Below are 14217 nucleotides of genomic sequence, written 5' to 3'. Positions count from 1 at the left end.
CCACAGACTTACTAGTGCAGCGCTGCTCTACACAGAGCGCAGGCAGCAGCTGCTCCTGTGAGTCTGTGCCCCCCGCCCACCATTGCAGCCACACAGAGCTCATGCCTGGGCTGCCCTGTGGTCCTCTGTGCTGCCATCACTGCCTCACTGGGTGGCCTGGAGGTGGCAGCGGAGCACAGCCCAGGTGCAGGCTCCAAAACCATGTGTGCGATTAACATATTAAAAAAATTAATGCAAGAACCAATTTGCATTAATCGCATGTGCTAACTGTGATTAATAGACAGCTCTAAAATTATGTTCGAGGCATTAGCTAAAAATGTCTAAATAATCTTGAGAGCAACGACCAGAAATCCAGGTGTTCTTTGCTCCTGGATTCAGTACTTCTTACAGGTTGCTTATATGGATTTGAGTTAACTGTGTTTTTAGGCATATGTAAATCTTTCTGGGTACAGTATTAACAATCTCACTCTATTTTCTTCCATTTTGAAAAAAACAGCATGGCCATGTAATCTGACTATTGTAACACACATACACACACAAGAAGTTTCATAGTTTCTAGGGTCGGAAGGGACCTGAGCAGATCATCTAGTCCGACCCCCTGCCATGGCAGGAAGAGCACTGGGGTCAAATGACCCCAGTAAGGTGGTCATCCAACCTCCTCTTAAAAACCCCCAGGGTGGGAGCCTGCACCACCTCACTTGGAAGCTGGTTCCAGACCCTAGCCGCCCTGACCGTGAAGTAGCGCCTCCTGATGTCCAACTTAAACCTTCCCTCCGCCAGCTTGTGACCATTGTTCCTGGTCACTCCTTGCGGCGCTCGGGGGAACAGGGACTCCCCCAGCGCCTGCTGATCCCCCCTAACCAGTTTATAACAGGCCACAAGATCCCCCCTCAGCCTTCTCTTTTGAAGGCTGAACAGGTTCAGGTCCCGCAACCTTTCCTCATAGGACCTACCCTGCTGTCCCTTGATCATACGAGTGGCCCTCCTCTGGACCCTCTCCATGCTGTCCACATCCCTCTTGAAGTGCGGCGCCCAGAACTGGACGCAGTACTCCAGCTGCAGCCTGACCAGTGCCGCATAGAGGGGGAGGATCACCTCCTTGGACCTGCTTGAGACTGCACAAGTTGTGGCTGCACATATACACTTTGGTATTTCCTGACAGTACTTAACTGGTTCAAGCTTAATGTTCGATTAAGGCTGCCAGGCAAAGACTAGGAAGAATAAGAACAAGCAAACCAAGGTAATTTAAAAAAAGAATCTGAAGGTCCCAAACTGGACTGGGGCTTCAGACAGCTAGGGGTTGCATAAAAACCACACAATCCTGACTCTGAATAGCATATAATCTAATACTCGCCAATGGCAGGGCATAGCAGACTGAGACTATCAAGCTTCTATAACATGCACAAATACATATAAATCTATGCATATAAATTAGAGACTGGGCTTTACTATGCTCTTATCCAATTCTTTTAACATGCTTTACATTTTTGGATTCAAAGCAGAAACAGGCTTAAGGGGTTTGAAGGAGGAAGCAGTAGTCCTCAGCATCCTACTGCATCAAGCAGCAGATGCTACGTACATCAAAAAGACAGTGTTGAAAATGATTTTTTTTTAAAATTTACCACAGCTGCACAGAGAGTAGAAGGAAATGGCACTTCCTTACTAAAGAGAAATGCTTTATTGAACAGGCAGTTCCATGGCTGCTTTTCTAAATCACGTAGGCAGAATCTGCAATGTATATCTATAGCATACATAAGCAATATAGTTGAGTCTGAGAGTTGCCCCTACACTGGGGAAAAAGCAGCAGTTACTCCAATCTCTCCATCATGTGCTGTATATGTAGAAATCTGATCTAACCACCATCACATCCCAGTGGGCAACTCACACTGCTACGTATCTGTTATAGCCCTATCATCCTGAAGAGATAAAGTAACCCAGGGAAAAAGTGTATGAACAGCTGTGATGTTTTTCCTATTTTGTAAAAAGTTCCTATTCCCCCCACCCCCTACAGGTAATTTTACAAAATATTTTTCCAGTCACAAAGTGAGAGCCAACTTTCTGGTTAGAAGCTGAAGTAGAAACGAAATATAGCTTTTTTTTTTTTTTTTGCTTTGCAAACTATATACAACTTTATGAACTCAAGACAATGGGTTATAATACAACCCAACCCCATCTTCAAAGTAACACTTGTCAAAATAAATAAGTTATTATTTAAGCACTGAACTCAGATTGTCAATTGCACATTACAAGAAAAGATAATTTGTTCTTACCTATGTTTAAAATTTTCTTTTGCAGCACCTCTGAGGAGAGGAATGGATTGTCTGCACAAGATCGGATCACCGTACCAACTAGATCAGAATTTGTTGCCAAGATGCATGCATTCTCCTCATTAAGGTTGACCCCAGCCATAGAAGTTACATCATTGATATCATCTTCATCTCTACCACAAAAAAAATTTCCTTTATCATAATTTTTCAGAATTACCATATTTTCTCACATATAACACTACACAAAATTAAAGGCACATGCCTTGTTTTTTCGAAAGACAGAATGGAGAGAGAAAACAAAAACATGTTTCCTTGAAAATACTGGTACGTACAGTATTTCCGTGGGAGGGGAGGGGGCAACACACAGGCAGCTGCCACTAAGGGGAACAAAACTTTATGGCCATTCCATTACTGCCACCCACAACATAGAGCTGCAGCATGCCAGTTCCCCAGCTGCAGCATGCCATGGGCAGGTGGGGGAGGCAAGAGGGGGGGGAGGAAAAGAGGAGATAAATGTGTTCATAACTGGCAGCTAGGGAGTCCCATGTGCTCACTGAGCTCCACACCTTGTACAAAAGTGTAGCATTACTTTTTCTTTCTCCCAGCAGAGACAAATTGCAGCAGCTGATATTAACATATTTCCTTGCTTAAAGCACGCACACTTACCACTACATGTATGACTGTCTTAGCAATAAATCATAGTATCATAGAAAATTAGAATTGAAAACGACCTCAGCAGGTCATCTAGTCCAACCCACTGCTTAAAGCAGGACCAGCCCCAACTAGATCATCCCATCCAAAGCTTTGTCTAGCCAGGTCTTAAGAACCTCCAAAGATAGCAATTCTACCACCCCTCTGGGTAACCTGTTCCAGTACTTCACTACCCTCCTTGTGAGAAAGTTTTTCCTAATATCTAACCTAAACTTCACTTGCTGCAATTTGAGACCGTTGTTCCTCGTTCTGTCATCTGCTACCACTGAGAAAAGTCTAGCTCTGTTCTCTTTGGAACCTGCCCCCCCTTGCAGGTGGCTGAAGCTGGCTATACCCAACCCCCCGCCCCTGACAGTCTTCTCTGTTGCAGACCAAATAAACCCAGTTCCCTCAGCCTCTCTTCACAAGTCATGTGCCCCAGCCCCCTAACCATTTTTATTGCCCTCTGCTGGACTCTCTCCAATTTGTCCACATCCTTTCTATAGTGGGGGGCCCAAAACTGGACACAGTACTCCAGATGTGGCCTCAGTGTCAAACAGATGGTAAGAATCACTTCCCTTGATCTGCCAGTATACATCAGTCTACTGTTAGGCTTCTTCGCAACCAGGGTACACTGTTGACTCATACTCAACACTGTAACCCCTAGGTTGACTGTAACCTGTAGGTCCTTTTCTGGAGAGCTGCTGCTTAACCAGTCGGTCCCCAGCCTGTACTGGTGCATGGGATTGTTCTGTTTTAAGTGCAGGACTTTGCACTTGTCTTTGTTGAACCTCATGAGATTTCTTGTGGTCCAACCATCCAATTTGTCGAGGTCTCCCCGAATTCTAGCCCTACCATCCGGCACATCTACTACTCCCCTCCAGCTTGGTGTCATCTGCAAACTTGCTGAGGGTGCACTTTATGCCATCTTCCAGGTCACTGATGAAGGTACTGAACAAAACCAGCCCCAGGTCCAACCCCTGGGGTACTCTACTTGATACTGGCTGCCAACTAGACATCAAGCCATTGATTACTACCCTTTAAGTCTGATGATCCAACCAGTTTTCTATCCACTTTACAGTCTATTCATCCAACCTGTAGTTTCTTAGCTTGCCTGCAAGCATGTTGTGGGAGACTGTATCAAAAGCCTTGCTAAGTCAAGGTATATCACATCCACAGAGCCTGTCACCTCATCACAGAAGGCAATCAGGTTGGCCAGGCATGACTTGTCCTTGGTGAACCCATGCTGACTGGTTCTAGTCACCATCTCCTCTATGTGCTTAGAAGTGGATTCCTTGAGAACCTGCTCCATGATTTTCCCATGGACTGAGGTGAGGCTGACTAGTCTGTAGTTCCCTGGATCATCCTCCCTCCCTTTCTTAAAAGATGGGCACTATATATTTCCCTTTTCTAATTGTCCAGGACCTCTCCCAATCGCCATGAGTTTGTAGAGCTACTGGCCACTGTCTTTAAAATCACATGAGCCGATTTCCTAAGCACCCTCAGGTGCATCATGCCTGGACTATGGACTTGTACACATCCAGCTTTCTAAAAAAGTCCTTAACCTGTTCTTTTGTCACTGTTGGCTGCTCACCTTTTCCCCAAACTGTGCTGCGTGGTGCAGTAGTCTGGGACCTGACCTTGCCTGTGAAGACTAAGGTGAAAGAGACATTGAGTACTTCAGTCTTTTCTACATCCTCTAATCACCAGACTGCATCCCCCCACCCCCTGCCACCCCCCCTTTAGTAAGGGGCTCACACTTTCCTTGATCTTTTTATTGATGACATACTTGTAGAAACCCTTTTTGTTACCTTTCACTTCCCTTGCTAGCTGCAACTCCAGTTGGGCTTTGACCGGCCCAATTTCATTCCTGCATGCCTGAACAATACCCTTATACACCTCCCCAGCTGTTTGTCCAAGTTTCCACTTCTTATAAAAACTTTCTTTTTGTGTTTAAAAAAAAACAAACAAAAACAAACAAACAAACAAACAAACAAACAAAAAAAACACTCTTTTGTGTTACTAAAGAGTTCCCTGCTAAGCCAAGCTGGTCTTCTGCCATACTTGCCAATTTTCCTGTGCATCAGGATGGTTTGTTCTTACATTTTCAGTGAGGTTTCTTTAAGATACAGCCAGTTCTACTGGGACTCCTTTTTCCACTCAGACAGTCTTTTCCCCCTCAAACCAGCTGCCAATTCTTTTGGAAAGAGTACAAGATTGATGCGAGGAAATATGATAATACAAACATGATCTATTGTTAAAATGAGCAGTCATACATGTAGTTCACCCGATGCATCATGAACAAACAAGCGTGCTAAAGTTTGAGAATTCAACGTAAGTCCCTCCCTCCTGTTATTCTGACTGAAGGGCACAGATACCAAGCAAGACCAAGAAATTACTTTGTTTTAATATACGAGAAGGGCTAAAGATAACAGAAAAAAAGAACAAAAGCTATCTGTAGGAAGTATTCAGAACAAATCAACTTCCTATCACCTCTCAATTCTGAAATTTTTTTGGTAGATGATTTTCCTCATTCTGCAAGATCTACTCCAAATAATTTACCCCTAATCATGCAGTTCATTCTATTTGTTAGGTTTTAGAAACACATTTAGATCCCTAACACACTGAGGAGTTCCAACAGAACCCAAGATGAGAAGCTTATTATTTAACAAATGCTACAGACTAACAACTGAATACCTCTTCATACCAATGCACAACAGTACGATGTTAAGGTTAAAAGTCTCCATTTTCAGGGCAGTTACCTTAAGATTTATTTTAATATTGCAATAAATCAAATCAAACCAGGTTTCATTCTTTGAGTCAACTCATCCATCCAAATCACTTCAGGGCCAACTGCTGCATAACCAAGATGATCCTTTTTTTCCAACTACACAAACTCTGCAATTAGCGACATTCCTGTTCTCGAGGTAAAATACCTAACAAATTTAACGGTGCTGTGGCATTTCTCCCATTTGTATTCCAAAAGGTTTGTACTTTCCCTCCCAGAAGCAAAAAGAACCATGGGCACTGTGTTACTGCATTATGGAGAAGGAAGGGAAATAAATGTGAGAACTGAAAAGTTCAAGATGCACACTGCCAGGCTGATCAAGGTTAACCGTTAAGCTAGAGAGTATATTGCGGGAAAAGAGAAGGGCTAAAACACAGCTTGCACATAATTTTGATACAACGCTGCTGCAATTCCAAGCTTCAGATCATGTAGAATTTAAAATGTCATCATACTGAGCTGGGAGTAGTCAAAATGAAATTAATGTTTAGTTAAAATGGGTGGAAAAAGAAAACTTATTCAAACTTTCTATGAAAGATCTGAAGTTAATATGCTGCATAAATCCTTCAGCAAAAATTCGTATGGAAGAAATAGTTGTACAGCTTTAGCAGTTGGGCAATCCAAAGTCTTTAACTATTTAGGTTAGGATTAATAGGCAAAAAAAAGCCTCCGACTGCTGCAATGCATAGGCACTGCAACAAGAATGTGGGATACTTTGGACTCTGGTCCTTCAAAGATGAAGGAGAGACAGTCTCTAGAGCTTGAAGACATCACAGCTGAAATGAGTACAAGTGCTTTCTGGAGCTTCTTTCAATTGACAAAAGCTGCTGGCTGGGTGTTACCAGAGAGGTCTCAAACTGGAGTACAGTACACCCTACAAGGTCACTAAAAGGCCCAACTATTGGCCCATATTCTTGGGTAAACATTTCTAGGTGAAATAGCATGCTGTTTGGGTTAGGCTGTTTTCTGACTGGAAGACAACCATAGCTTCTTCCCTAGTTTTTCTGAGCAGAAGTCAATGCTGATTTTAAAAAGAGGTGCTACAAGATCCCTAAATGTAGCAATAGTAATCTAAATACAGAGGATATTTTTTTAAAATTTAGATATTCTTCCTCTACTTCAACTGGCTTAGGCACCATTTATTTTTTGGTGTGCACACAACTTAAAAAGCACAAGGAGGAAAGTGCCCCCCCCACCACTTCATGTGTGCCTCTTTACAGCCAAGCACATTATATATAATTTGCTTAGGGAAATGGAGACTGATTCTTGAAATCAAGTTTCATTCATTCTTCAGTCTAACTAAACTTCCTGGCTGGTCCTCTGCCCTAGTTCAGTACGCCAAGGTAAAAGCTAAATCGCAAGATTTTTCACAACAGTTATACGAGTACAGTGATGACTGAAAGCTGAGGTCACCATATAAAAATAAATGTACTTCCCCTACTTGCCATTAGTGGTTGAACCATTTCAAATACATATTCATAACACATCAGCAGAATGAAATTCTTAATCTTTCAGGAAATGTGCAAATTGGCCTTTGGTGCATGGTAATTGAGTGCTAATTGATTTTCACAACTATACTTCAATTTCCTCTTCCTAATAAACTACCATCACCACAATTTTTTTTGCTGCAGTTGAGACAACATGCCCCACTGTAGTACAGCTCCTTCCATGGATCAGCTAGTAAAGGAGTTCATGAAATCAGTTGTAGCCACCAACACAGCACACACAATGAGCCAGCAGACAGACAAATACTAAAACTTAGCACTGAGCTCTACCTGATAAGAGCCAAGAGATAACATTGAATAAGCTTACATCTCAGGTAGATTTTCATTGTAGTTTAGCCTAAAATTACCTTCTTTTCCCTTCCAACTCATAATTTAGTAAGGGAGACAGATTACAATGGCCAAATTATAAAACAGAATCTTCCTCATATTACATAGCAGTGGTTTTCAAACTTTTATTTGCAGACACTTAAAAAAAAAAAAAAAAGTTGAATGGTGGTGCAGACCCCATTTGAATTGTAAAATGTAGGTATTCACATACTTTTAAATTCATTATAGTCATCTTTTACAAACCCCTTAGACATAGTTTGTGTACCCCCAGGGGTCTGCAGACCACAGGTTGAAAAACAAAGCTATATAGTTCTACCAGTGTTTCAATTACAAATCTAAACCAGCCCTGTCACTAAATTTCTACAATGTTGTTAATAATATACACTGAAAGGGCTTTGGTTTGGACAAACAGACTTTTTTAAATTCTTACACTTTACAGACAGATTTTAACTTATCTCTACCATACGAAGCTGGACTGTACTATACATTGGGTTACTAGCCTGGATGAATAAAATACCAGTGAATACTAATTTGCACACAGGTAAATAAAGCATACATTTTCTTTACCAAAACGCAACTCTAGAAGAGAAGTACAACCAAAGTAGTGTTTAGCAAGGAGTAATAATATTGTATGGACTTCAACAATCATTTCCAATTCCTGACAAGCCTTTCATTGTTCAAGAAATACATACTGTTCACCACATTTCAAGTGGTGCTCCACATAACTCCACTTTTATCATCTCAGTTGAAGTGCATTTTTAGCTGGGATAAGATAAACTCTGGTCATCAGACAGAAATATTTTCAAATGATTCGAGTCTGGCCTTCCTACCGGAAATTGGCTCGTCTTCACTTTAAAGATCTCTCTGTGCAATACAACTGTATAGCTATTTCAGTGAACGTTATGACTTCTGGTATTGTGTTAGTTTTCAAAAACACCCTTTTCAATTATTAGAGGTTAAAATTCAAGGAGGGTATCAGCTTAACAATGTTGAGGGAGGGCTGAAAGGGAATAGTTCAGTTGTCCATTTCTCTCTGCTCAAAATTCACAGTAAACTGAAATAAAAGCCAGGTAACATAGATATGCTTTATTTTCTAAACCTGAATATGCTGGAGGAAAAATGGGCCTCTGGCACCCTCTGGTGTTTGAATAGTGTATATGATTTTGACTGATTCCATCTTTTATTTAATTTCTGTTGTTGCAGGGAGTTGGGGTGGGGGGTAAGAATGCTGGAAAAAAGTATTTAACCCCAATTTACATTCTGCCACCCTGGACTAAAAGTTGGGTCCTTAAACAGGCAATCCAAGTGAAACTATTCTGATTGATAGAGTGGATGAAGCAACCTGAAGAATGGGCAAGAATTCTATCAGCACCCTTAGGCCACATCCAGATGAGCATGGGTGTATGGTATGTGGTGCCACACTGCACATGTAAGCATTCCCCACACTGCTACCTTATAGTAAAGGGGGGGGAGGAAGAGAGGAGATCCAGGGGTCAAAATAATCCACACCAAGTGGGGCAACACACATGGTGGCAGCATGCGCCACCCAAAACCGGAGTTTGGTCTACCAGAACTGCACGCCAACTGCTGGTCAGGCTGTCTCCCACAGCTGCAGCCCAGGGAAGCCTCCAGGACCCCAGGTAAAGCTGCAGAGGCCATCATAATTGTTAGCCCTAGCCTCTCTTATGCCACATGCCAGAGCACACATGGCACAGGTGTTCCCCAGAGACAAGTAGCAGTGGCACAAGGTGTGCCACAGCTACTTGTTCCCAGGGAAACAAATGTCCACGCTTGTTTGGAAATGCCTGTAGGCATGGTGGTGAAGCCATTCCTAAAGATGCAGGGATCTGTCAGGAAGCTGTTTTGTAAATACAGCAAAATTTGGGCCATGCAGCTTACACAAGAAGCTATAGTGTCCATCCTTTCCTCACAGGCATTTAGGGAGAATTCTGACAAAGAACACATACAGAGGTTCACTCTCCTGGAAGTTTTTTTTTAAAATGCTGGTTCTTCCCTGGTCATTTTTATCCTCGTATATCCATTTTTATTTTGGAAGAAAAAGCCTGAACACATCTGTACATTCATGGTTTCTCCTGGGAAGTCACTGCTCTCCCAGGAGAAACTGAATACCCATATATAGCTTTAGTTTACATCTTATTTTTATAGCGGACCATGCTTAAATTCATTTAATTAAAAAAATTAAAAAAAAAAAAAAATCACTTGGATCTGAGGAACACTTGACACGCAAATTATTCAATTCTGAAAAGGGTTCTTCAGTTCTTAGGAGGAAGATAAGGAAGTAAAAACAGGAAAGGAGACAGACCTGGCCAGCATTAGAAAAATCAGAATCTCCCTCAACTGGTAAAGAAATATTAAAAATGCTTTCTCTGCTGTGCACTCAATTTAGTTTAGCTATATTCTACCAGTTGAATTTTAAACTCCAGTAGAAATCCATGCTGCAATTTTCAGAGGGATCTAGGTTAGTTAAGTGCTCAATGCCCATTGACTTAAGCCACTTGACAGCATCAATAAATTCTGAAAAGCAGAAATCTACTTGGAACCACACCAGGGAAAAGCAAAGATTTTCCTCAAGTTTTATGTGCACATTCCTAGAAAAGTAATTCCAGCATGGAAAGCAACACAGGGCCTTGGTGGATAAGGAATTTAAAAGGAGCAGTAGAAATGATGAGTTCAAGAGCATTAGTTGTTTTTTCCATGTTTTGACTACTGACCATCTTTCACTCTGCTATTTTCTCTGAAAATGTATGCTGCATGTTATGCTAAGTAAGGAGTTTTACTTTTGTATCAATTTACATTTATGTTGGACTTTTGCTAGAGTTTAGAATTTAGCCAATAGATTATAGGTCATAATGTCCCGATCTTTCCTCTGCAGAAGACTAGTTTCAAGCTTGATTTAAAAGTCACAAGAGAAACCACTTATCGTAGTCTCGGCCTTTCCCTACCACTGTTCCAACATTAAACTTTCCATAAGGAAAACCAATTTTGTAGTTCTGAAATTTAATGAGTTACTCAGATTAGACCTTTAAAGTACTGTAGCAATCTAAAAGGTGGGTAATTTTCCCTAGCAGCTACAATTAGTGATTTAGCCAGAGTCTCACCTCTCACTACAGAGATAAGCATATAAGAAGAGGTAATAAAGAATGTGTTAAAGAGCTCCATACTGTATTAACAGGTTACCAGCACAGTCCAAATTAGTTCAGTGAAATCTGGCTGTCTGAAGCGAGCAGAAGTTCCTTTTAGTTTAACTCGAACTAGGGCTTTTGTTACAAAATACCAATACTTTAGATTATCTAATACTGATTTCATATGGCAGAGGATTGACATGTGTCCTTCATTCAAAAGATCATTTACACACACACACACACACACACACACTTACTTGACGGTAACACACTAGTAACTACATGATAAAAACACCAGCACAAACAGTACAAAATTCTCCATACATCAAGAACAAATGTATCCATTTTTAGGTCAAATGATTTTAGATATTTCCCCCCATTAGCATTAACAGATAAAAACACCCAGCAGAAGCCTTTAAAATATTTATTTTTTATTTAACTTAAATCCCCAAATTGCTAGTGCTGTCTGTGCCTTTTGTTGAAGTCTTGCTTCCTAGAGCCACACAAACTTCCGACTTTGTTTATTTTTACCTGAAGGATGTTGTTCCGTTCTCTTTTATTTTATTTTTCTGAACAGGAGATGCTTGAAGCGACAGAAGTTTATTTCCTGGCAGGGTGATCTGTTTCACAATGGAACCTAAAAAGTATCAGCATCACACAACAGAAAACAGAGTGACTACCAATTCAACTCATACCTTAAAAATGCAAGCGTCTGTTCCAAACTGAACAACAATGGGCCATTTCGGTCTATTCCGAAATCAGACATTGGAAAAGAGCAATACGTTCTACAAACTTTGCATGGCTCAGAAATTAAAATGTTCTTCTTAATAAAAAGCAGGAACTCACTACCTTTCTCACTAGCACAGATTAGGTGTTGAAACAGGCTGGTCAGAAAAGAATCCCTAATTTGGTAAACTTTGGTTTACATTAACCGGTACTTGGAAAAGTCTCATCAATATCCTGACTTTCCAGAACCAAAAAGTGGAAGCAGTTTATAGAAACAGTACTTTACTGGGATAAGTCTATTTTGAGCACTCAAAAAGCAAGGGGGGGAAGCACTTTTTTGGTGTGGTGGAATAATATTGTAGCTGTAACTATCCAGGAATTATGCAAAAGGCAAGGACTTCTTTATGGCTGATCTCCTTTATTGGACCAATGGAATGGTTGTGAAAGAGTCAGACAAGTTTTCAAGTGAAAGGCATTGTTTATCAGGTCATAGTTTATGGCATGTTTTCTAAACAGGCAAAAATACACAGTGGCTAGAACACTAGTAAGCTTCTGCTGAGAAAGCCATTCCAAGCAGACACCCAACAGAATTAACCAATTCCAACACAATCAGGCGTTTTCCTACTTCCCTCCAATATATCATCCTGCTAATGTTACAATGAAGAAATGCCATGTTACAAATAAATAAAAATGAATTTTAGAAGTCTAACCCTACCTGCAGGAAACTGGTTAGACTGAATTAGCGCATTTAGTGGCATCCTTTTATTAGCGGGTGTTTGAAGAGTCAGCACAGAGGTTTGTGGAAGGGTGGCCACTGGTTTTCCCATGCCTCCTGATGGCTGTTGCACTAGCTGGAAATAGTACATATAACAACATGAAATGTAGGAAAAACATAAACCCAAGTATACAGAGAACTGAATACAATCAACTTGCTCATTCAACCAAATCTGTTGAAGGGAAAGCATGCAAGTCTAGCTTTCAGTTACAAAAAAAAAAAAAAAAAATCATGCTCATAAAAACCTCGCATTTTTTGTCTTTATGACAAGAAAAACGTACTAGTAGTTCAAATCTGTAGCTAACAACATTTATTTGTCCAAACAGTTCAAATGCTCTGAACAGACGTCTCACCATGTTGACTATTTCCAACTGCTGTATCAGAACGTTTTCACTGAATTCTATAAAATTCATTGCACTAATGGCTTTTCACCTTGTTGCCAGTTTCATTTATCAGAGTATCAATAGAAGACTGAATCCACCTGTCAAGTCCAAAAAGGTCAGTATCACACAACTACAAGCAGCTGCCAGAATTTTTCTAACTTGAACAGGTTTTCATAAACAGTTCTTAAACTGTCAACATACATACGAAACCCAAAAACCGCTGACATTTTTGAAGAGTATTAGACCAGCTGAGGGTCAAGATTTAAAATTTAAAAGTAGTCAATGCAGAAGAGAAAAGTTATAATAAATGGTCTCAAAGCTTTATATACTTTGGAGTTGAAGCACTACATGCCTGTACTGAATGCTGAGTTTATACTACAGGAATAACAGTAAAAAAGAGAAAGGAGACAGGGGGAAAAAGGAAAGAAAGAAAGAAAGAAGAAGAAGAAGATCAGCCCTTGATATTTCAACAGCTGTGAAAGTATAGAAGGTGTGCTGCATCAGGCTAGTTGTTTTGGTGCTTTTGGCACTTGAAAGAGAAACACAAGATTAGCAGGATTTCAATGTTCCATGTGCAGTAATGCTTGAAACAATGCAGAAATCTTTTCCAGACACACCACTGTCTCCTGCCAAGAAGAAAGCAGCTCACAGGTTTCAACAGCAGCAAAAAGAATTTTTAGTTATACAGCGACTCAAGGCTTGTTTGCCAATAGAATGTGGTTTGCAAAATTTATAGTGGAGAATAGTGGTTAAATGTGATTTAAATGCTACATCAAGCACTATGTTTTAGAGATTCTTTTATCAAGGCACAAAAGTACCAACATCTTCAAACTGGATTCCTAATTACTCAAAACACATGTACAGTATTTTTCCATTACCTTGGAACTTGGTTTTCAGGCTTAACCTTTATTAGTGTTTTAAGTTAAGAGAATCTGTAGCAAAAAGCCGACTTTTGACCTTGAGATATTTATCAAATGGAATCAGCGCACATGGTACTTAAAAGTTAAACTATAGACAATGAAGAGGTGCTTTCCCTGGCATTTAAACAGTGTCATTACAAGATTAATGACATTGGCAACAAAATTAGGGCAAACAGAAATAGAAGTGCTTTTGCACATGGGAAACATTTTATTAATAAAATGTTAAGTCTTTTAAATAAACTTCATAAAGCTATAATGTTTAGGTGCAGAGGACGAATAAGGCATTTGCATTAAAAATGGCAGCAGAATGCTAGCGAAAAGTGGTCAATTGTTGAAGCATTATCCATTAGCTTCCTATGGTTCACTCCATGCATCATCTCTCCTCTGCATCTTTATGGAGGCCTCCTTTTTGTTTCCTCCTTTAGTATAACTCAGGATAGCATAAAAAATTTGGCAGTCAAGATTAAGGCAAGACTTAACTTTATTTGCATAGCTTAAGCTCAGAGCAGAATAAGAATGGGCTTCTCCATCTGCCTCAACTGTGTTTGACCAGGGCTCAGAGTGGCTATAACTGAAAACTTCCATCCAACCACGGAGAAAGCGAAATACAATTAGAATGCAAGAAGTGAATGGAGTAAAAAAAATATTCCCTTCAAAAAAAAAAAAAAAAAAAAAAAAAAAAAAAAAAAAAAAAAA

General features: G+C 40.3%; 1 protein-coding gene across 1 annotated transcript in view; it reads right to left on the bottom strand.

Annotated features, from left to right (window-relative positions):
* Positions 1–14217, bottom strand: part of TAF4B (TATA-box binding protein associated factor 4b) — a 155923-nt gene that overhangs the window by 54604 nt on the left and 87102 nt on the right. Inside the window, exons 9-11 of the mRNA XM_019518898.1 lie at positions 12159–12294; positions 11249–11354; positions 2271–2440 (exon numbers count right to left, since the gene is read on the bottom strand). Coding sequence (XP_019374443.1) covers positions 2271–2440; positions 11249–11354; positions 12159–12294 — 412 coding nt within the window. The remainder of the gene's footprint in view (positions 1–2270; positions 2441–11248; positions 11355–12158; positions 12295–14217) is intronic.

Source organism: Gavialis gangeticus, unplaced genomic scaffold (genome assembly GCF_001723915.1).
Source record: "Gavialis gangeticus isolate Ggan-Ray unplaced genomic scaffold, GavGan_comp1, whole genome shotgun sequence".
Taxonomy (NCBI): Eukaryota; Metazoa; Chordata; order Crocodylia; family Gavialidae; genus Gavialis; species Gavialis gangeticus.
The sequence above is the reverse complement of the archived record's forward strand: the minus strand, read 5'-3'. Positions and strand labels throughout refer to the sequence as shown.